The 23,238-nt window shown below is 47.2% G+C and overlaps 1 protein-coding gene across 1 annotated transcript in view; it reads right to left on the bottom strand.

Moving 5' to 3' along the window:
* CACNA2D2 (calcium voltage-gated channel auxiliary subunit alpha2delta 2) overlaps window positions 1-23,238 on the bottom strand; it is a 1,426,314-nt gene that overhangs the window by 80,373 nt on the left and 1,322,703 nt on the right. Inside the window, exon 28 of the mRNA XM_030206789.1 lies at window positions 16,841-16,939. Coding sequence (XP_030062649.1) covers window positions 16,841-16,939 — 99 coding nt within the window. The remainder of the gene's footprint in view (window positions 1-16,840; window positions 16,940-23,238) is intronic.

Raw genomic sequence — 23,238 nt, 5'->3', positions numbered from 1 at the left:
GACTTTTGACAGCAAAGAAAAGAAATTCAATGTTCAATAAAACTATCAGCACCATCAGAGGACTTTACCTTTGTAGAAGGACCCCAAAACCTTCCTCTGTCCTTAAAATGAGGACATTTCTGTAGCCTGCATCTATGCTGTGATGTGTAATAATGTGATATAGTGGAAGATGGGCCTAGGTATCCATCAACCATGGTAGGTGCTCCCATCCTATATTTTGGGGGGGATCTATAAAACAGCCCTCTTTGACCTGGGTCCGAGGTGGGGTGGAGGGTGTAAGTGGAATTACCAGCACTTGGGAGATTGCTGTGGAGCCCAATGGGCTCAGGGCAGATAGGAAGTAGCTATGAGCCTGCTACTACTACTACTACTACTATTTAGCATTTCTATAGCGCTACAAGGTATACGCAGCGCTGCACAAACATAGAAGAAAGACAGTCCCTGCTCAAAGAGCTTACAAGCCTGCCTGTTCTGCATGGCTGGCTAGGCCTTGAGGAACAAGTAAGTCTGCTAGGCCAGCTTGGCTAACTCCAGGAAGAGGAGATCTAGGCCACAGTGGGGATCCATTTGCGAGAAGCTTATTGAGAGCACAGGAAGGTCTGGAGGACTTTACTTGGATTATTTATTTATTTATTATTATTTGTTACACATTTTCCCACCAATTTGCAGGCTCAATGTGGCTTAATTAGTACCATGAGACGTTAGCCAATTCCGGTGATGACAACAAATACAGAGTGATGTGATTATCGAAAGAGATTTTCCATCTTATTTTCGAAAGAGAAGGCTGGCCAACTTTTGACACAAATCGGGAGATGGCCGGCCATCTCTCATGGCCGGCAGAATTGGCATAATCAAAAGCCGAATTTGGCTGGACTCAACTGCAGTCCGTCGCAGAGCAGGCCAAACTTCAAGGGGGCGTGTCAGCTGGGTACAGAAGGCGGGACAGGGGCATGCTTAAGAGATGGCCGGCTTCGCCCGATAATGGAATAAAGAAAGCCAGCCCTGACGAGCATTTGGCCGACTTTACTTGGTCCCTTTTTTTCACGACCAAGCCTCGAAAGGTGCTCCAACTGACCAGATGACCACCGGAGGGAATCAGGGATCACCTCCCCTTACTCCCCCAGTGGTCACCAATCCCCAATCCCCAATTTAACTATCGCCCTATTGCATCAATACCGCTATTTGTAAAACTTATGGAAAGCATGGTGAATAAGCAGCTCACTGAGTATCTGGATGGGTACTCCGTATTTCATGAATCACAATCTGGCTTTTATTCCCTTCACAGCACAGAAACAGTGCTTGTTACACTCCTAACAAGCTTCAGGCAAGACATCGCAATAGGGAGACGCATTCTATTACTTCAATTTGACTTATCAAGTGCTTTTGACATGGTAGATCATGCAATCCTGCTGAGGCTTCTCAATCACTTTGGTGTCAGTGGGAATGTCTTATCCTAGCTACCAGGTGAAGACTGGCTCACAGTTGTCCTCTCCGTGGCATCAGATTTGTGGAGTGCCCCAAGGCTCGCCGCTCTCTCCAACCCTATTCAATGTAATGCTGATTCCCCTAGCTACAGCTCTTTCAAAACTTGGCCTTCACCCATTTATCTATGCAGACGATGTCACCATTTACATCCCATTCTGTACGAACTTTGCAGAGATTGCTGATGACATCAGCCTTGGAATAAATACCATGCTGGCATGGGCTAGCGCATTCAAGTTAAAACTTAACGCCGAAAAAAACTCACTACCTCATTCTTGCCTCTCCCTTTAATAAGTTCAGGCCCACCAACTTAACCGTGCCAGGCTTTACCTTGCCCATCTCTGAAAGCCTTCGAATATTAGGTGTTATAGTAGATCGGAACCTAACGCTGCTGGATCATACCAACTCAACCTCCAAGAAAGCATTCTCCTCTCTCTGGAAGCTAAAGCGAGTGAAACCATATTTCCCAAGAGGAGTTTTTTGCAATCTAGTCAGATCCTTAGTCTTGAGCCGACTAGATTACTGCAATGGCATTTACGCAGGTTGCACTGGTGTACTCTTAAAGAAGCTACAAACCGTCCAAAACACAGCAGCACGACTCATCTATGGAGTATCAAAGTTCATCAGTTCCAGTCCACTTCGTGAGAAATTACATTGGCTTCCTGTACAAGAGCGCATAGCTTTTAAAATCTGTACCCTTGTCCACAAGATTCTTTATGGAGCAGCCCCAGCGTACATGGACGCCCTTATCCACCTACCACCAAGAAACTCACTCAGGACAGCCCGTTCATACCTAACCCTCCATTACCCTGCGTGTTCTAGGCTGAAGTATAAGACCATGTATGCTTCCACCTTTACCTACGCCAGCACTCACTTGTGGAATACCCTACCAAAGCCAGTGAAAGCGATTCAGGATCATCTAACTTTTAGGAAATCACTTAAGACCTACTTATTCGAGCAAGCCTACCCCAAAGATCCTGTCCACCCTCATTAACCTCAGGAAGCCACCAGAATGGACTGACACTACTATTATGGACCAGCCCATCTATTTTATCTTTTACCTCTCAACCCTACTCGCCTCTTTCATATATTGTACCCTGTCTATTTGTTATTCAAATGATGTAAGCCACATTGAGCCTGCCAGTGGTGGGAAATTGTGGGATATAAGCACTGTAAAATAAATAAATAATAAATAAATATTTGTCCTGTACCTCTAGGATGGTGTTTTTGAACAGCATCCATGCCTGATGCAAGTTTTTTTAGCCTGTGAGCTGCTCCTTTCAGTCTTTTTTTCACTGTTTTTCTCATTCTATCGTAATCACCTTTTCTAAAGTTAAACGCTAGTGTATTTGATTTCCTAAGTTCACTTACTTCAATGCCAATATCAAAACTGATCATATTATGATCACTGTTATCAAGTGGCCCTCACACCGTAACCCCCCAAACCAGATCATGAGCTCCACTAAGGACTAAGTCTAGTATTTTTCCTTCTCTTGTCGGCTCCTGAACCATCTGTTCCATGAAGCTGTCTTTGATTTCATCAAGAAATTTTATCTCCCTGGCGTGTACCATCTGATCCACTATGGTCTCTTTGACATCCTTACCTATAAGGAACTTTTTCTTCCCTGTTTGGGTGATATCCTCAAAAGATCTTATCCTGAACCATGCGCTTTTGAGCGACCGCCGGCCTTCCCCCCGTTTCTAGTTTAAAATCTGTTCTAGTTCCTTTTTAAATGTTGACGCCAGCAGCCTGGTCCCACCCTGGTTAAGGTGAAGCCCATCAGATCGGAATAGTGGATCTCTGCCTGCCACTTGGGCCCTGCGCGTGGAACAGGTAGTATTTCAGAAAATGCTACCCTAGAGGATCTGGATTTGAGCTTCCTTCCTAAAAGCCTAAATTTGGCTTCCAGAACCTCTCTCCCACATTTTCCTACGTCGTTGGATCGAAATTCCACATAAAAAGGGGGGGAAAATGGTGATAAGTGTGTATTACCATCTGCCTGGCCAGGACGAGCAGACGGTCGCAGCAATATCAAAGGAAATTAGGGAAGCAAATAAAATGGACAATGTAATAATAATAATGGGTGATTTCAATTATCCGGGTATAGACTGGGTTAATGTAACATCGGTACACGCCAGGGAGATAAAATTTCTTGATGAAATCAAGGACAGCTTCATGGAACAGCTGGTTCAGGAGCCGACAAGAGAAGGAAAAATACTAGACTTAGTCCTTAGTGGAGCTCATGATCTAGTTTGAGGGGTAATGGTGGGAGGGCCACTTGATAACAGTATCATAATATGATCAGTTTTGATATTGGCACTGAAGTAAGTGAACTTAGGAAATCAAATACACTAGCGTTTAACTTTAGAAAAGGTGATTACAATAGAATGAGAAAAACGGTGAAAAAAAGACTGAAAGGAGCAGCTCACAGGCTAAAAAACTTGCATCAGGCATGGATGCTGTTCAAAAACACCATCCTAGAGCCAAAAAACAATCCTTCAGAAAGTGGAGAAGAGAACCAACTGAAAATAATAAGATAAAATGTAAGGAATGCCAAGCCAAATGTAAAACGGAGATAAGGAGGGCAAAAAAGGACTTTGAAAAAAAGTTAGTGTTGAAGCAAAAATACATAGTAAAAATTTTTTTAGATACATTAAAAGCAGGAAGCTGGCTAAAGAATCGGTTGGGCCGTTGGACGAAAATGGTGTTAAATGGGCGATCAGGGAAGACAAAGCCATAGCAGAGAAATTAAATGAATTCTTTGCTTCGGTCTTCACCGAGGAGGATTTGGGTGGGACACCGGTGCCAGAAAGGGTATTTGAAGCAGGCGAGTCAGAGAAACTAAATGAATTCTCTGTAAACTTGGAGGATGTAATGGGTCAGTTCTACAAACTGAAGAGTAGTAAATCACCAGGACCGGATAGTATTCATCCCAGAGTATTAATAGAACTGAAAAATGAACTTGTAGAGCTACTGTTAGTAATATGCAATCTATCCCTAAAATTGAGTGTGGTACCGGAAGACTGGAGGGTAGCCAATGTTACGCCGATTTTTAAAAAAGGTTCCAGAAGAGATCCGGGAAATTATAGACCGGTGAGTCTGACGTCGGTACCGGGCAAAATGGTAGAGGCTATTATCAAGAATAAAATTACAGAGCACAGACACTCAAAAAAAACGAAGACAATTTCTCTTGTTAAAGCCAGGTGTTCTCCAGCTAGGAGCTACATTTCTTTTACGTTATCCTTGCAAGTGTATAAATTGTTATCAGTCGGTTAAGTATGTTTTTTTTTTAATCTATACAGCTTTCTGAATTTATCTCAGCTAGAAGGTCTTAGAGGTTAAGCATTGCATTTGTAAATGGATACCAAAGCGACCTGTCTTAATTTCTTATTGTAATAATTGGTAAAATCTCCGCATTACTACTACTATTACTACTATTTAGCATTTCTATAGCGCTACAAAGCATAAGCAGCGCTGCACAAACATAGAATTGTTAATTTTGGATCTATATGGTGGACTAGAGTGTACTTTGTTAAATATTTTGCTTTCTTTATTTAAAAATGTTTTATTTCAGACAAATGTACCTTTACTATTTCAAGTGTAATACTTGTTTAAAAGTTGAAACTAATAAATATAAAAAAAAAAAAAAATTACAGAGCACGTACAAAAACATGGGCTGATGAGACCTAGTCAACACGGATTTAGTGAAGGGAAGTCTTGCCTCACTAATCTACTGCATTTTTTTGAGGGGGGTGAACAAACGTGGACAATGGGGAGCCGGTGGATATTGTGTATCTGGATTTTCAAAAGGGGTTTGACAAAGTGCCTCATGAAAGACTCCAGAGGAAACTGGAGAGTCATGGGATCGGAGGTAGGGTATTACTATGGATTAGGAACTGGTTGAAAGATAGGAAAGAGAGAATAGATTTGAATGGTCAGTATTCTCAATGGAGAAGGGTAGTTAGTGGGGTCCCACAGGAGTCTGTGCTGGGACCGCTGCTTTTTAACATATTTATAAATGATTTAGAGATGGGAGTAACTAGTGAGGTAATTAAATTCGCAGATGACACTAAATTATTCAGGGTCGTCAAGTCACAGGAGGAGTGTGAAAGTTTACAGGAGGACCTCGCGAGACTGGGGGATTGGGCTTCCAAGTGGAAGATGACGTCCATTGTTGACAAGTGCAAAGTGATGCATGTGGGTAAGAGGAACCCGAATTGCAGCTATGTCATGCAAGGTTCCGCGTTAGGAGTCACAGACCAAGAAAGGGATCTGGGAGTCATCGTTGATAAGATGTTAAAAACTTCTGCTCACTGTGCTGTGGCGGCTAAGAAAGCGCACAGAATGTTGGGTATTATTAGGAAAGGGATGGAAAACAGACACAAGGATGTTATAATGCCGTTGTATCGCTCCATAGTGCGACCGCACCTCGACTATTGTGTCCAATTTCTGGTTGCCGCATCTCAAAAAAGAGCTCGGGGCTACTCAGTTGAAATTTGTTTGACTTAAGGGGTACTTGGCTTGAAGTTAGTTACATACCTAAGTCTGCACCTGCCTATGGTATGTCCACCTGTCAAGTACACACTATGTAAGATATACAAGTAATTGTGCTCAGATGGATTTTTAGCATTTACATACAACTTGCATGTACACACATATGTGCCAGTATTCTAGTCATTTACATGCATAATTGGTGAGTCAACGTTAGTCCCATCTTTATAGAATTACCCCATAAAAGGGTAAACCCCTTAATACATAGGTCCCATAATGACATCCCAACACCAGTTCAATCTGCATTGTCATTTCAATCTATTTTGGACCTTGTTACCACAGTTTTCCATTTTGTCAGTGCTGGGTGTTGTGGTCCTACTTTTCATATAGAAATGAATAGGAATCTCAGAAACATGAGCCCATTCAAGCAATGGAGTAAAATCAGGACTAGATTAAGAAAAATACATAAATTAATTAAAATAAAAGGATCCAATTGACAACCCTAATATAGACTCCTAAATGTATTCTTATTGCTTCTATTTATGAGCTGTGTATTTTGAGCAGCTGACTGAATCACTCACATCTGTCTGCTCTCCATTTAAATCCTCTTGAGCTGCCTTGGTCTTTTCCATATTCCCTTGATTGGGGCATCCTGATTTCGCTGGCTTAACAGGATTCATGATGTTGTACTTTACTTTTCAACTGTTAGCAGCATTAGCCAGGTTCCATTTTGGGGAAGAAGGAGCCCATCTTCTTGAATTAGGCCAGAGAAGAGGGAATAAGACAATTTCTACCCTACTGCCTTATTGTGATGCGACGACTCTTACCAGTGCTCGTTTTCCCCTCTAATAGGTAGGTACATTAGGCCCAATATTCAGCCAGTGACATTACACCCGGATTTTCAATGCAGGGCCGTTTCTGGTGACTGGCATTGAATATCCCGGTTTATTTTGGTCGCTAAAACGTTAACTAGCTATGCCAACATTCAGCGCTAACCAGTTAAATTTTTAGCAGTCAAAGATAGGCCTGATATTTAAGTGACCTATTCTGACTACTCAACATAGCCACTTTGACACTGAATATCTGTGCCTAACCAGGTAGCTGCTAACCGGGATCTTTGGAGGAAGATAACTAGAATATCCCCGGTTAGGCACTTAAATGCTATTTAACCGGCCAGGAGCCATTCCTAGTTGGTTAAATAGTTTTCAATATGGGGGGGGGGGGGGAGTTGAATGACTTCCCTATACCAACTATGATCTGCAATAGTCAGGGAAGAGGAAGCCCAAAGAGGTACTGAGCTGTTGTTAGATGAATCCTCTGTGAATTGCAAAACTATAGAATAATAGAAATCTGCATTTCTAGTCACACTGCTGTACCAAGAAATCTTGGACCTAGGGAGCTGCAATGAAGAAAGGGAGATATCTCCGCTACAGTTTTACTACAGAAACAGAAGGGACCTGGAAGGGAATGGGCAGCTATTGACAGTGGTGTGCTGGAGCCGGCTCGCAAGAACCGGTTGTTAAATTTTCTTCGGACTTGCGAGCCGGTTGTTAAAAGGCGCGAGCCGGCTCTCCTCCCTCCCTCCGGATCCAGTCCCTCACCGACCTGACTCATCCTTCGAATTCTTCGGGACAGGCAGTCTTGCCTGCCCACTGACAGTGCTGACTCTCCCCCGCTGCTGGTTCGCGCTTTAAAAATGGCCGCCGAGATGTCCAGAGGCGGCCTCGCGAGACTTCTGCTGAAGTCTTGGCAGCCATTTTGAAGCGCAATCCGGCAGCGGGGGAGAGTCAGCGCTGTCAGTGGGCAGGTAAGACTGCCTGCCCCGAAGAATTCGAAGGACGAGTCAGGCTGGTGAGGGACCAGATCCGGAGGGAGGGAGGAGAATTCGCTGAACAACTCGGGAGGGGGTGGCAGGGGAGAGAAGGGAGTTGCTGGGCATGGGTGGATGGAGGGGAGAGAAGGGTCGTTGGGTATGGGTGCATGCAGGGCAGAGGAGAGGAGGGTCACTGCTGAACATGGGTGGATGGAGGGCAGGGGAAAGGAGGGTCACTGGGTATGGGTGCATGCAGGGCAGGGGAGAGGAGGGTCACTGCTGGACATGGGTGGATGGGGGGCAAGGGAAAGGAGGGTCACTGGACATGGGTGGATGGAGGGCAGGGGAAAAGAGGGTCACTGGGTATGGGTGCATGCATGGCAGGGGAGAGGAGGTCACTGCTGGACATGGGTGGCTGGAGGGTCACTAGGTATGGGTGCATGCAGGGCAGGGGAGAGGAGGGTCGCTGGGTATGGGTGCATGGAGGGCAGGGGGAGAAAGGGTCGCTGGAGAGGAGGGGAGAGAGAAGAAATGCTGGACATGGATGGAGGGGAGGGAAGACTGAGGAAGGAGATGAGATGAGGGAAAAGGAAGAGAGGAGAAAAACTGCAAATGGATGAAGAAAATAGGCAGAAGCTGAGGACCAGAAATGAAGAAGAAAGGAGGAAAGGAAACAAATAAATGGAAAGGAAGCCCTGGAAACGGAGTTAAGAGGACAGATAGCAGCAGAATCGGATACTGGGCCAGCATGATCAGAAAAACAGTCACCAGACAACAAAAGTAGAAAAAAAATCATTTTATTTTCATTATAGTGTTTGGAATATGTTCACATTGAGAATCAGGTGCTCAACATTAAAAAGTTTATATTTATTTACTTATTTATGGCATTTTATCGCACATTAAACATGAATTAGATTGGAACCTGGGATCATTTAATTTTTTTTCCTGGAGTAATGTATTGCCAGCCCCCCCCCCCCCCCCCCCAGGCTCTCTCCCCGGCTATAGCCAGCTCTGCAATTTGGGGGGGGGGGGGGGCTGTTAAACATTTACCAGCACACCACTGGCTATAGATGTTCTGCACTGAAAATGGTAGAGGAAAGTCAAGGATTTAGATCTGACAGCACCATGTGACCACGTACTGGAAGCCTTCAGTCCACAGTGAGCAAATAATGACGTTCTGTCGGTGGCTGGTGAAATCGCAATGGTCTGCCCTACTGAAACTTCAACTACAGCAGTTCAGCAGCCGGTAACACTAAGCAAAAATGGATTTATATTTTTAAATAAAGAATATCTGAGCAACACAGTCCAGTGTGTACATGAAATGATTTTCAGGCCTCGGGCTCACTGCAGCTGGCATGTGCAGTAAACTCTTCAGAGCAATTTTCCAAGCCATTTACTCAGGTAAACTGTCCTCACTCAATCTGGCTAAATGTACACGTGGGGTTCCATAGGCCATGCTCATTTTGCTGAAATGTGAGGGGGCGGGGGGGCTTGCTCAAGGTGAGCTAGGAAAGCAATTTGCATAGATTGAATTTTCAAATCTACACGCATCGTTTCCCCTGCAAAACTCTTCCCGCACAAAAAGCAGGTGCAAAGATCTTGGGTCCTTTGTAACCACAACTGATGTTTAAAGGGAAAGTATACACATAAAGCTAGATTTACCAAAAGGTGCCACTGTGTTGGTGAATGTTTACACGGGGTCTACTTACCAGTAAAGCGAGGTTACTAACCTGTAACAGGTATTCTCCGAGGACAAGCAGGCTGATTGTTCTCATGATTGGGTGACGTCCAACGGCAGCCCCAGAATGGAAGATCTTCCTAGCAACAAAGTTTGCTAGCCCCCGCATGCACGACCGTCTTCCCGCCCGTAGCGCGAGCGTGCTCCTCAGTCCAGTAGAAAGCAAAAGACAAGGGAAGACACAACTCCGAAGGGGAGGAGGGTGGGTTTGTGAGAACAATCAGCCTGCTGTCCTCGGAGAATACCTGCTACAGGTTAGTAACCTTGCTTTCTCCGAGGGCAAGCAGGCTGCTTGTTCTCACGATTGGGGTATCCCTAACCCCCAGGCTCACTCAAAATAACAAACATTGGTCAATTGGGCCTCGCAACGGCGAGGACATAACTGAGATTGACCTAAACAACAACAACTAACTGAGAGTGCAGCCTGGAACAGAATAAAAATGGGCCTAAGGGGGTGGAGTTGGAGACTAAACCCCAAAAAGATTCTGCAGCACCGACTGCCCGAACTGACTGTCATGTCCAGTATCCTGCTGTAGGCAGTAATGAGATGTGAATGTGTGGACAGATGACCACATCGCAGCCGTACAAATCTCTTCAATAGTGACTGACTTCAAGTGGGCCACTGATGCTGCCATGGCTCTAACACTATGAGCCGTGACATGACCCTCAAGAGTCAGCCCAGCCTGGGCATAAGTGAAGGAGATGCAATCTAATAGCCAATTGGAGATGGTGCGTTTCCCGAGAGACACTCCCCTTCTGTTGGGATCAAAAGAAACAAACAATTGGGCGGACTGTCTGAATGGGCTTGTCCGCTCCAGATAGAAGGCCAACGCTCGCTTGCAGTCCAATATGTGCGACTGACGTTCAGCAGGGCGGGTATGAGGACGGGGAAAAAGTGTTGGCAAGACAATTGACTGGTTCAGATGGAACTCTGACACCACCTTCGGCAAGAACTTAGGGTGAGTGCGGAGGACTACTCTGTTATGATGAAATTTAGTATAAGGAGCATGAGCTACCAAGGCTTGAAGCTCCCTGACTCTACGAGCTGAAGTGACTGCCACCAAGAAGATGACCTTCCAAGTCAAGTAGTTCAGATGGCAGGAATTCAGTGGCTCAAAAGGAGGTTTCATCAGCTGGGTGAGAACGACATTGAGACCCCATGATACAGTAGGAGGCTTGATAGGGGGCTTTGACAAAAGCAAACCTCTCATGAAGCGAACAACTAAAGGCTGTCCCAAGATAGGCTTACCCTCTACATGATAATGGAAAGCACTAATCGCACTAAGGTGAACCCTTGCAGAGTTGGTCTTGAGACCAGACTCGGACAAGTGCAGAAGGTATTCAAGTAGGGTCTGTGTAGGACAAGAACGAGGATCTAGGGTCTTGCTGTCACACCAGACGGCAAACCTCTTCCATTTGAAAGCATACACCTCTTCATGGAATCTTTTCTGGAAGCAAGCAAAACTCGGGAGACACCCTCAGAAAGACCCAAGGAGGCGAAGTCTACGCTCTCAATATCCAGGCCGTGAGAGCCAGGGACCGGAGGCTGGGATGCAGAACGCCCCCTCGTTCTGAGGGTTGGAAAACACTCCAATCTCCACAGTTCTTCGGAGGACAACTCCAGAAGAAGAGGGAACCAGATCTGACGGGGCCAGAAGGGAGTGATCAGAATCATGGTTCCACGATCCTGCTTGAGTTTCAGCAAAGTCTTCCCTACCAAGGGTATGGGAGGATACGCGTACAGAAGATCTTTCCCCCAATGAAGGAGAAAGGCATCCGACGCTAGCCTGCCGTGGGCATGAAGTCTAGAACAGAACTGAGGGACCTTGTGGTTGATTTGAGTGGCAAAAATCTCTACCAAGGGGGTGCCCCACGCTTGAAAGATCTTGCATATTACTCTCGAGTTGAGAGACCACTCGTGAGGTTGCATTATCCTGCTCAAACTGTCGGCCAGACTGTTGTTTATGCCTGCCAGATACGTGGCTTGGAGAAACATGCCGTGCTGGCGAGCCCAAAGCCACATCCTCACGACTTCCTGACACAGGGGGCGAGATCCGGTGCCCACCTGCTTGTTGATGTAGTACATAGTAACCTAGTTGTCTACCTGAATTTGAATAATTTGGTGAGACAGCAAATCTCTGAAAGCCTTTAACGCGTTCCAGACCGCTCGCAACTCCAGGAGATTGATCTGAAAACCTGTTTCCTTGAGTGTGAAGCCCATCGACATGAGCTCCCCACCCCCGGAGAGACGCATCCATCGTCAGCACTTTTTGCGGCTGAGGAATTTGAAAGGGACGTCCCAGGTTCAAATTGGAGCGAATTGTCCACCAATGTAGGGAGGTGAGAAAACTTGTGGACAGTTGGATCACGTCCTCTAGATTCCCCGCAGCTTGAAACCACTGGGAAGCTAGGGTCCATTGAGCTGTTCGCATGTGAAGACGGGCCATGGGAGTCACATGAACTGTGGAGGCCATGTGGCCAAGCAATCTCAACATCTGCCGAGCTGTGATTTGCTGAGACGCTCGTACCCAGGAAACAAGGGACAGAAGATGGTCTGTCCTCGCCTCAGGAAGGTAGGCATGAGCAGTCTGGGAGTCCAGCAGAGCTCCTATAAATTCGAGTCTTTGCACTGGAAGAAGATGGGACTTTGGATAATTTATCACAAACCCTAGTAGCTGCAGGAGCTGAATAGTCATCTGCATGGACTGTAGAGCTCCTGCCTCCGAGGTGTTCTTTACCAGCCAATCGTTGAGATAAGGGAACACATGCACTCCCAGCCAGTGTAGGTACGCCGCCACAACTGACAGGCATTTTGTGAACACCCTGGGCGCAGAAGTGAGACCAAATGGTAGCACACAGTACTGAAAATGCTGTGTTCCCAGACGGAATCGAAGATACTGTCTGTGAGCTGGCAGTATCGGGATGTGAGTATAAGCATCCTTTAAGTCCAGAGAGCATAGCCAATCGTTTTTCTGAATCATGGGAAGAAGGGTGCCCAGGGAAAGCATCTTGAACTTTTCTCGGACCAGATATTTGTTCAGGGCCCTTAGGTCTAGGATGGGACGCATCCCCCCTGTTTTCTTTTCCACAAGAAAGTACCTGGAATAGAATCCCAGCCCTTCCTGCCCTGGTGGCACGGGCTCGACTGCATTGGTGCTGAGAAGGGCGGAGAGTTCCTCTGCAAGTACCTTCCTGTGCTGGAAGTTGAAAGACTGAGCTCCCGGCGGGCAATTTGGAGGTGTGGAGATCAAATTGAGGGAGTATCCTAGCCGGATTATTTGGAGAACCCACCGATCGGAAGTTACAAGAGGCCACCTTTGGTGAAAAAACTTTAACCTCCCTCCTACCGGCAGATCGTATGGCACGGATACTTTTATATCGGCTATACTTGTCTGGAGCCAGTCTAAAGCCCGTCCCTTGCTTTTGCTGGGGAGCTGCAGGGGCCTAAGGAGGCGCACGCTGTTGACGTGAATGAGCGCGCTGGGGCTTAGCCTGAGCAGGCTGGTGGGCAGGTGGATTGTACCTACACTTATTATAAGCGTAAGGAGCATTCCTCCTTCCCCCATAAAAACGTCTACCTGTTGAGATAGATGCTGAAGGAAACCGGTGGGAGAGCTTGTCGAATGCAGTGTCCCGCTGGTAGAGCTGTTCTACCACCTGTTCGACCCGCTCACCAAAAATGTTATCCCCCCAACAAGGAGCATCCGCAATCCGCTGCTGGACTCTATTCTCCAGGTCACAGGCATGCAGCCATGAGAGTCTGCACATCACTATACCTTGAGCAGCGGCCCTGGATGTGACATCAAAAGTGTCGTAAACATCCCTGGACAGGAATTTGCGACATGCCTTCAGCTGCCTGACCACCTCCTGAAAAGGCTTGGCCTGCTCCAAAGGGAGCTTATCGACCAAGTCCATCAGCTGCCGCACATTATTCCACATGTGGATGCTCGTGTAGAGCTGGTAGGATTGGATCTTGGACATGAGCATAGCAGAATGGTAGGCCTTCCTCCCAAAAGAGTCCAGAGTCCAAGACTCCCGCCCAGGGGGCGCCGAGGCGTAATCCTAGTACTCTTGACCTTCTTGAGAGCCAGATCCACAACTCCAGAATCATGAGGCAACTGGGTCTTCAACTCTGGGTCCCCATGGATCCGATACTGGGACTCAATCTTTTTGGGAATAGTGGGATTAGTTAAGGGTTTCATCCAGTTCGCCATCAATGTCTGCTTCAGGACATTATGAAGGGGAATAGTGGACGACTCCTTAGGTGGTGAAGGATAGTCCAGGACCTCGAACATCTCAGCCCTGGGCTCATCCTCAGTAACCACTGGGAAGGGAATGGCTGTAGACATTTCCCGAACAAATGACGAGAAAGACAGACTCTCCGGGGGAGAAAGTTTTCTCTCTGGCAAAGGAGTGGGATCAGAAGGAAGACCACAAGACTCCTCGTCAGAGAACTATCTGGGGTCTTCCTCTGCCTCCCACAAGGCCTCACCTTCGGTATCGGACACCAGTTCACGAACTTCGGTCTGAAGCCGGGCCCATCTTGACGCCGAGGAACTATGTCCACCATGGCGGTGTCGAGAAGAAGACTCCCGTGCCGGCAGTGACAAAGCTTCCTCCAGCGATGTCGACGGGGAGTCAACTTGGGTGGCAGCGGACGCCGATGCCGCAAGCGGTACCGGTGTCGCAGTCCTCACCACATGCGGGGAGCCAACCGCCGCATCTCTCGACGGTACCGATGGCGCAAGCACCGGCGGTACCGGAGCAGGTGGTCGCAGCAGTCCTTCCAGAATCCCTGGAAGTATGGCTCGGAGGCGCTCGTCTAGAGTGTCCGTCAAGCAAGGCTGTGGGGCCTGTACCAGTGATGAGGTGAGAATCTGTCTGGGGCACGGAGGCGGTACTGGGCTGTCTGGAGCAGAGCGCATCGACACCTCCTGGATGGAGGGTGAACGGTCCTCCCGGTGTCGACGCTTTCCGGGTGCTGATTCCCTCAGTGTCCCGGAGCTCTTGGTACCGTAACGGGAAGGTGACCGGTGACGGTGCTTCTTCGCCTTCGCTCGAAGCACGTCAGTGGTACCTCCCGGTACCGATGAGGAGGACATGGAATCCACACGTCTCCTCGGGGCTGGGTCCAAAGGAGGTCGGTCCCAGGGGGCCTGTACCGCAGGAGCCCTCGAGGCAGGTGGACACCCACTCGATGGCTCACTGCTACCAGCATGGGATCTCTGGACAGCCATCACCTGAGCTCCGGACGTCGATGCACCCTCCGATGCCCGCATCGATACCGTTGATGACCTCGGTACCGCTGGCTCCGTCAACGTCGAAGGACTGGACTGGGTTCCAAACAACAGGTTCCACTGAGCCGATCTTGCCACCTGGGTCGTCTTTTTTAGCTGAAGACACAGCGTACAGGCGTTGGGACGATGACCAGCTCCCAAACACTGAAGACATGAGACATGCCTATCAGTGAGCAAGATTGTCCAGTTGCACCGCGTGCACTTCTTGAAGCCGCTGGCAGGCTTCGAGGACATGGGCGGAAAAATTGCGCTGGCAAGGTCGAAATCTGCAATGGTGCCAAAAGAAGGACACCAAAAAGGGGAAAAATGGCCGCTCACAAAAAAGAAAGGAAACTTACAGGCAAAACTAAAGAAATAAAGGAAAACTTTTTTTTTTAAAACAGAAACACGAGCGAACTCGTAACAACACGCCGAGAGATGGCGAAAAGCGGCGAAAACGCAGCGGGGGCCTTTCTGGGACACAGAACTGCCGTAAAACAGCCGTCCTGAGCCGCAGAAAAAGAAAAGACTGAGGAGCACGCTCGCGCTACGGGTGGGAAGATGGTTGCGCATGCGCGGTTCGCGCATGTGCATGCGGGGGCTAGCAAACTTTGTTGCTAGGAAGATCTTCCGATCTGGGGCTGCCGTTGGACATCACCCAATCGTGAGAACAAGCAGCCTGCTTGTCCTTGGAGAATGCACATTAACAGTATTAGTGTACACTCATGCAGTAACTCACTTTAGTAAGTACAAGAGAGAGAGTGCAGGAGTAGTCTAATGGGCTGAGATCCAGAGAAACCATGACACAATTTGGGTTTCTTCCAGGTACTTGTGACCTGGCTTGGCCACTTTTGGAAACAGGATACTGGGCTAGATGGACCATTGGTCTGACCCAGTATGGCTACTCTTATGTTCTTATTCTCACTCGTGATCCTGGCCCCAGGCCCAAAACTTAGATTGTGAGCCCACTAGGGAAAGAGAAAGCACTGGCATATAATAAATGTAAACCGCTTTGGTTGTACCACAGAAAGTAGGTATATAGAAAAAAGACCTATCCAATCTGCCCATCCATGCCATCTACTCTCCCTATCACTCTCTTAGAGATCTTCTGTACTTGTCCCGAACTCTCTTGAATTCAGATACTATTTTCATTTCCACCATTTCCACTGGGTGGAAACCCATTTACAAGGTTTGTGGGTGCAAGTGCTTGCAGACTTTGCATCCAGGTGGGCTATTTGAAAATTGTCCTCTTAGGAGGTCATTCCATACCCTTGGGCCTATATGTAGGTGTCCAGAGGGTGCCAGAGTAGCACATGTTCCATAAAGGAAAGGAACGCGCCTACTTTCCTTTATGGAATAACCGAGTAGATAAGGGAACATGTGCTTAGATGTGCCAGCTGGTATACATGTGTGCAGCCATGTTCCAGAGATGTGTGTGCAACACTGCTCATGTCTACACTGGCTTTCAAAGTACATGCTATTGGAGAAAAAGGATGCAATTATACAACAGCACTTAATGAATACCCGGCAAGTATGCGTGTAACTGGTATTTGAAGCTTAGTTCCCACTTTAGAGGGCAGTTTCATGATTGGATGCTTACTGCCTACCTGAAAGCTTCCACCAAATTTAATCTGCTCCAAGGAAGGTGTAGGTATGTGCATTGCATACACTCTTCCTCTTAGGGGTCATTTTATACAGATTGTCCACACAAACAGGTATTTAGAACAGTGCCCGGATTATATGTGTGTAAATCTGTACGTTTGACCAGAACAGAGGTGTTTCCAAGGGCTCAGGTTGAGTGTGGTGTGAACCTGAGTTGTAAGAAGCATACACATGTTATAAATGTAAATATCTGTCTTTCTTTTTGGGGACTATTTTACAGAAATGCATAGGCTCATATGCTGCCTTTATAAAATAGGTACAATGTTTGCAACTATGTGTCTTCACACTAGTCTGGGGCCCCTGTCCTAAAATTACATTGACCTGTGTTATTGCTCCAGAAGACAGGTTTGAACACAAAAAAACATCTTTCCCCTTACCTGCTGGTTTCAGGGTCTTTCCACCAACATCGATCTCCACAGCTGTGCTGACCAAGATCCCAATGGTGTTGTTTTCCAAATCCATTGCTCTATAGCTGGCTATAGTGAGTTTGAAAACAAAAAAAAAAAAAGAGAGAATGGAACTTACCATATCCTTTCTTTCTTCCCATCCTACAAGCTACAGATTACTTACTCAATTTTAAACTCATTTGTTTGCATTTATTTATCTCTGACAGTGTTCTTCATCCTGTGGGCCGCTGAACATACTGTTCTTGGCATGTTCTGATTGGTAAGGAAGTTATTAGTCATAGTAATCAAACAGACTGATACAATTCTGACACATGGATTTGTAGTTCTGATATTTTTATGGAAATCAATTGAAGAATCAGAGTCACAAATCTATGCATGGAAATGAATGAACCTAGGATTGGATCCGAATATTTGGTTGACCCTATAAGAAGTCTAACTATGGACTATGACTATATGTTTATGTTTTTTAAAAAGTATATTAGGTCTTTATATGGAGAAAAGATCTTACCTGCTAATTTATTTTCCTTGAGCTTTTCCAGACCATTCCTGATGAGTGGGTGTATGCACTCCTACTAGCAGAGGGAGACTGAGAACTACTGACTTGAAGTCACTGTATAAGGTCCTATGCAGCCCTGAAACATTCAGTATTTCTACTGACAAAGCAAAAGGTAGAGAACACGAACAAGAAATTGAACAGGGATAACACATCCCCCAACCCAAGAGGGGAAGGAAACAACCAAACAGAAATTCAGCCCATCCAATGACAGCTATGCAGGTAATGTAGATAGTTAGATTGACAAGGCCAAAGCTCAGCTCTGAATCCCCCACTCCAAAACCCGAAAACATGCACACTGTTGCCAGGTACGTCTCCTGGAGAGACTCAAACAAAGTAAATTAGATCTAATTTCTCCTTCCTCCGCGTCTCTCCAGACCATTCCCAATGAGTGGGAAGTGTGAAAGCAGTACTCAATGATAGTAGGTCAACAACAGAACCTGGATCAACATTGAAGCCTCACAAGATGTGTCCTGCTGTGCTTGGACATCCAGCCTGTAATACTTCACAAAAGAACTGTTTTGCAAATATCCTGTGGAGCAATCAGTGAATGCTCAGCGCAGGAAGATGCCTGAGCCCTTGTTGAATGAGCCCTTAACACCTCCGGCAACTGACTACCGCTGACAAGTATGTCGAAGCGACATTTTCCTTGATCCATCAGGCTATAAGAAGCCTTCAACGCTGCTTCTCCTTTCCGCAGACCCCCATAGAGCACAAAGAGATGGTCCATCTTCCGAAGTTCTTTGGAACATAGCACTGTAGCCTTGTGCACATCCACCCTGAAAAAGGACTCGGGAGAATCCTTTTCAATAAAATACAGGCAGAGAAATAGACTGATTGACATACCACCTTTGGCAGAAAGGATGGCAGTGACTGCTAGGACACCTTTTCCCAAGAAAAGATAAGACAGGGCACCTACATGACAAAGCTTGTAGGGAAGCCAAGAAGATAGCCACCAGAAATACCACCTTTAGAGAGAGATCCTTAAGCAAAGCCTAATAAGGGCTTGAAGAGCACCTTAGTTAAAGCAGACAGGACCAGAGTCAAATCACATGGCTGAACAACCTGCCTGAAGGTTAACACTTAACGCCTTGAAAAAATACCATGAAACGTTATAAGAACATAATTTTTGCCACACTGGGACACACCAAAGGTCCATCAAGCCCAGTATCCTGTTTCCAACAGTGGCCAATTCAGGTCACAAGTACCTTGCAAGATCCCAAGAGTAAACCAGATATTATGCTGCTTATTCTAGAAATAAGCAGTGGATTTTCCCAAATTCATCTTAATAATGGCTTATGGCAGTGGTTCCCAAACCTGGGATGAACCCTCACCCGAGCTGTACGGCAACTGCTCAGCCCAGCAGAAACCAGCTCTGGCAACTTAACCGCCGCATATGGCTGCCTGCACAGCCAAAGAAGAAACCTCAAAGGACTGTTTTAAGAGAGCCTCCACCCTGCTATCTTGAGGGTCCCCCCTCCTTCATTGCTCCTCCTTTAACCGGGATCACTGTCTTCTTGGTGACCACCGTAATTAGCACCTCCACTGGTAATCTAAACAATTCCAGGCCGCCAAAGGCAGCTGATAAAACAGATTGTCCCGTTCCACGTTCCTACCTGCGCTCCGGTTGTGGGGGGCGATGGTCGGCGGCCCTCGCGGCATCCGGGGCTGCGGGGAGGGACCTCCGGAGAGGCCGGCGCTGCCGCGGGTCAGACCGAGACTGGCGACCCGCTGGAGCGAGCGCCGGCCTCGGAGAGCGGAGCGTTGCGCCAGCCAAGATGGCGGCGCCGATGCCTCCCGGGGCGGACTGGCGCGGAGGCTCCACCTACCTCACGCCGGATTGGCGCGCCGGGTCTAAAACTCCGCCTGGAGGGCGGGCCGGCCAATCCTGAGACTCCATCGCCTTCCGGGGTCGGGTTGGTTGGTTCCTCTCCCGGGGAGGGGGCGGGGCGGCGCGACATTTAAACAGGAGGACAGGAGGACTCAACTGCTTCCGTTTCATGTATGCTGAAGCCGGCACAGTGGGTTTGTTGGAGTGCTAGCCGCCCTTGCTAGCTACCCTTCAGAGACTGTGCTACTTGTCCTCTCGGAGTGCTAGCCGCCCTTGCTAGCTACCATTCAGAGACTGTGCTACTTGTCCTCTCAGAGTGCTAGCCGCCCTTGCTAGCTACCATTCAGAGACTGTGCTACTTGTCCTCTCGGAGTGCTAGCCGCCCTTGCTAGCTATCATTCAGAGACTGTGCTACTTGTCCTCTTGGAGTGCTAGCCGCCCTTGCTAGCTACCCTTCAGAGACTGCGTTGCTGACTACCAGCCAGGTCAGCCGTCACCCCGCGGTTCCAGCAGTCCTGCTGGCCGCCTGCAGCTGGGGGCTCAACCCTTGGTGAACGGCGGCCGCCACGGGTGAAGATTCGGGGTGCACGGCTGTCCTTTGAGGTCTTGCGGGGCCTTAGGGAATCTAAGGGCTCACCACTAGAAACAGGACACAGATGCGTGTCTGGGGATTGCCACTCAGCTTCCTTCAAATCCTCATTGTAGAGAAAGGTCTGTGGTGCCTTTTGAATACCTTTCAAGTAGAGCTGTACCAAATAACATATTTTACTATTTGGCCGAATACAAATAATGAAAAATTTTATTTGGCTGAATTCGAATACTGAATACAAGTAATGGGCACTGAACTTTAACATAGCAAACAATAAAAGAAGCAACGTGAAATCAGTGATCAAGTATTTGAATTTAAATCACTATTCAGCTGAATATGAATAATGTATTCGGAGCACTATTCAGGGCCAAATCGAACCCAATAAGAATATTTGGTACAGCCCTACTTTCAAGAGAGAGTCACTCTTTCTGGTCGCTGGAGACTGATCATCTGAGAGCTTAAATACCCGAAGCACATCCGAAAGGAAGCCCGGCAATTCCGGCCATTGGAAAATCTGCACAACAGATGGATCTTCACTGAGAGGGTCCTCTTGTCTGGAAAGGCATCCCCTGGAACACCAGAAGCCAAGGAATCCACATCCTCCAGGTCCTTCCTGTAAAGTGATATGTAGCCTCTTGGCCTCTGAGGGCCCCTGTGTGTCCTGAACCACAGAAAGAGCTGCCAGAGGGCCAAGAGTCAGGCCCTTCTTCAAAAGAAGGCCTGGTGAAGCAGCAGCACAAACCGAGGTGAGAATGGGGCTGCAGCAGTTGAAATATGATGACACATAGGCACTGGTAGCTAATCTGCAGCAGAAAGCACTGCAGTGCCAGACTGCAACACGGCAAAGTTTCTCGCCAGAATCAAAACCTCAGAGTCTTGCGGCCTAGGAACAGCTGCACAGAAAGAGGCCTCAGGAGCCTCTTGAGTCCCCTTTATGGAGCTGCCCGCTGCTGCCGGAGACAAAGAATCCTGGATTGCAGCAGGCTCCCAGAGATCTGAATCTGCACAGATGTGGCAAAGGCCACTGACTGGGGAGAAAACACACTGCACCCCACAGGATGCACAGAAGAACGTCTTGTCAAAAAGGGGGTGTTATAGCAGCAAAACAGCCTCTGTGGTTCTCAGCTGACAAGCTTCCTACTGCTCCCTGCAAAAAACCACTGCCCTGAACTTCCAGAGCTGAAAATCCCCGAGCAAGGTAACCAGCTTACTTTACTATTTTTTTTTTTCTGGCAGTTCTGATCAACCCATGGCGAAGGCAGTCAAGGAACACCTTCTCATGAAGATTGAGGGAGGGAGCAGAGACACTCTGGACGGAGGGGGGGGGGGGGGGGAGGACCCCCACAGACCAGAATGTACAGCCCGGGGGGGGGGGGCACAGGAAGCTCGAAAGCTGAGACCCTCTCATGAGTTCCTGATTTTTTAAAAACCTATTGTCCCAATCCAGGCCAACCTGTGCACTTTTGTTTTTCTTTCTTTCTTTTATTTTTAGTGGGGCCAACATGACACACCCCAATCAAACCTGACAAAGCAAGGTTGCACAGTAACTCACCTACCTCTGCTGGGAGACTGAGAAGTACTGGATGTCTCAGGGCTGTACAGGAATTATACAGTGACATCAGTCAGTAGTTCTCAGTCGCCCTCTGCTGGTAGGAATGCATATACCCACTCATCAGGAATGGTCTGGAGAGATGCTGAGGAAATCACTTTTACATTCAGTGTTTATAACTATATAAACAAACTAGATTGAGAAAATATTTGTGCTCTTAGAACCATTTCAGTACCTCTCTGTGCCCCTTGATCCTGGTCACTTTCCAGTCTCTACTCTTTTGCTCATGATGACCCTCCCTTTTGTTATTCCCTGTTGCTCTGTCACCCTAATTTTGTCTCTTGCCTCCACCCCCTCTCCCCTTTTAAAGTGAAAAAACAAGCAGACAGCACTTTCAGTGACAAACAGAGAGAGAAAAGAGCAAATAAATTACTTTCTATAGGTTATTATGCGGATAGGTTAAACCAGTCTGTTCATGAAATGGTGATTAGATGGGACTGTTGCTAAACACTAGTATCAGAATGATCAGAGGATGCTAGAGTTAGGGTAAAAGTTCTAGATGACATCTGGCTTGATTCTCCTCCTTTTATGGCCAGTATCCAGAGAGACAGGGCAACCAACTGAAAGTGAATGAATGAGCTACATCCTTCCTATTCAGCCAGAAACGACAATGATGCTTGACCCTTAGTGGGCTGGAGGTGTAAGAAGATAATGGATTAGATCAGCCAATGTCTTGTGAAATGCAGTGAGACAGCCTTCCTTTCCACTTTTAATGTGAACATTAAAAATGACCTCCAGATGACTGACATCAGTGACTAGTGCACTATGTTTCTAAGATTTGGGAAGTGCTTGAATTGCATATATCAGCATAATTCACATACTTGTTGCATCAGGAGTGCAGTGGTTCTTGTTTCCCCACACTGTAGTTGCCTTTTTTTTCCAGTTGTGCCTTATTACTGCTGCTGGATTTGGACTTTTTTCAACAACATCTTCACTCCCGAAAACACATTTGACAGAGGTAGGCGGCTCTCCACCAAAACACGGTCCCTTTTTCCTGTTGGTGCTTTCTTAATAACATAGTGTTTTCATACCTATTGTGCTGGAAGTTCCTACTTTGCTTTTTTTGGCAGAAAGATGTTTTTCTCTCAAAAACATCCAAGTTGCAATTTTCAACACCCTGATTTTAGATGTTTTGCTCCAAATTTAAAAGGGGGCATGTTGAAGGCATGTTTTTGGTGGAATATGGGCGTCACCAAAAGATAGATGTTTTTCTGCAATAATGGAACAAAATAAAAACGTCTAGGACCAAAATTAAGACTTTTTTCCTAGACCTGCTTCAATAACAACTAGCAGGCTTATTTTCGAAAGTGATCTCCGGCGATCTTCCGACATAAATCGGGAGATGGCCGGCGATCTCTCAAAAGCAGCGATATCGGTATAATCGAAAGCGGCTTTTTTGACACCATCGCCGCTTTCCCGTCACCGTGCCAGCGAAAGTTCAAGGGGGCGTGTCGGCGGTGTAGCGAAGGCGGTACACGGGCGGGGCTACCAGATGGCTGGCTTTCGCGGATAATGGAACAAAAAAAGCGGTGTTAAGCAGTATTTCGCCGGGTTTACTTGGTCCTTTTATTTTCATGACCAAGCCTCAAAAAGGTGTCCCAACTTACCAGATGACCACCGGAGGGAATGGGGGATGACCTCCCCGTACTCCCCCAGTGGTCACCAACCCCCTCCCACACTAAAAAAATCAAAATCAAAACCTTCTTTGCCAGCCTGTATGCCAGCCTCAAATGTCATACCCAGCTCCCTGACAGCAGTATGCATGTCCCTGGAACAGTTTTTAATA

The sequence above is a fragment of the Microcaecilia unicolor genome, chromosome 6, assembly GCF_901765095.1.
Source record: "Microcaecilia unicolor chromosome 6, aMicUni1.1, whole genome shotgun sequence".
Lineage (NCBI taxonomy): Eukaryota > Metazoa > Chordata > Amphibia > Gymnophiona > Siphonopidae > Microcaecilia > Microcaecilia unicolor.
The sequence above is the reverse complement of the archived record's forward strand: the minus strand, read 5'-3'. Positions and strand labels throughout refer to the sequence as shown.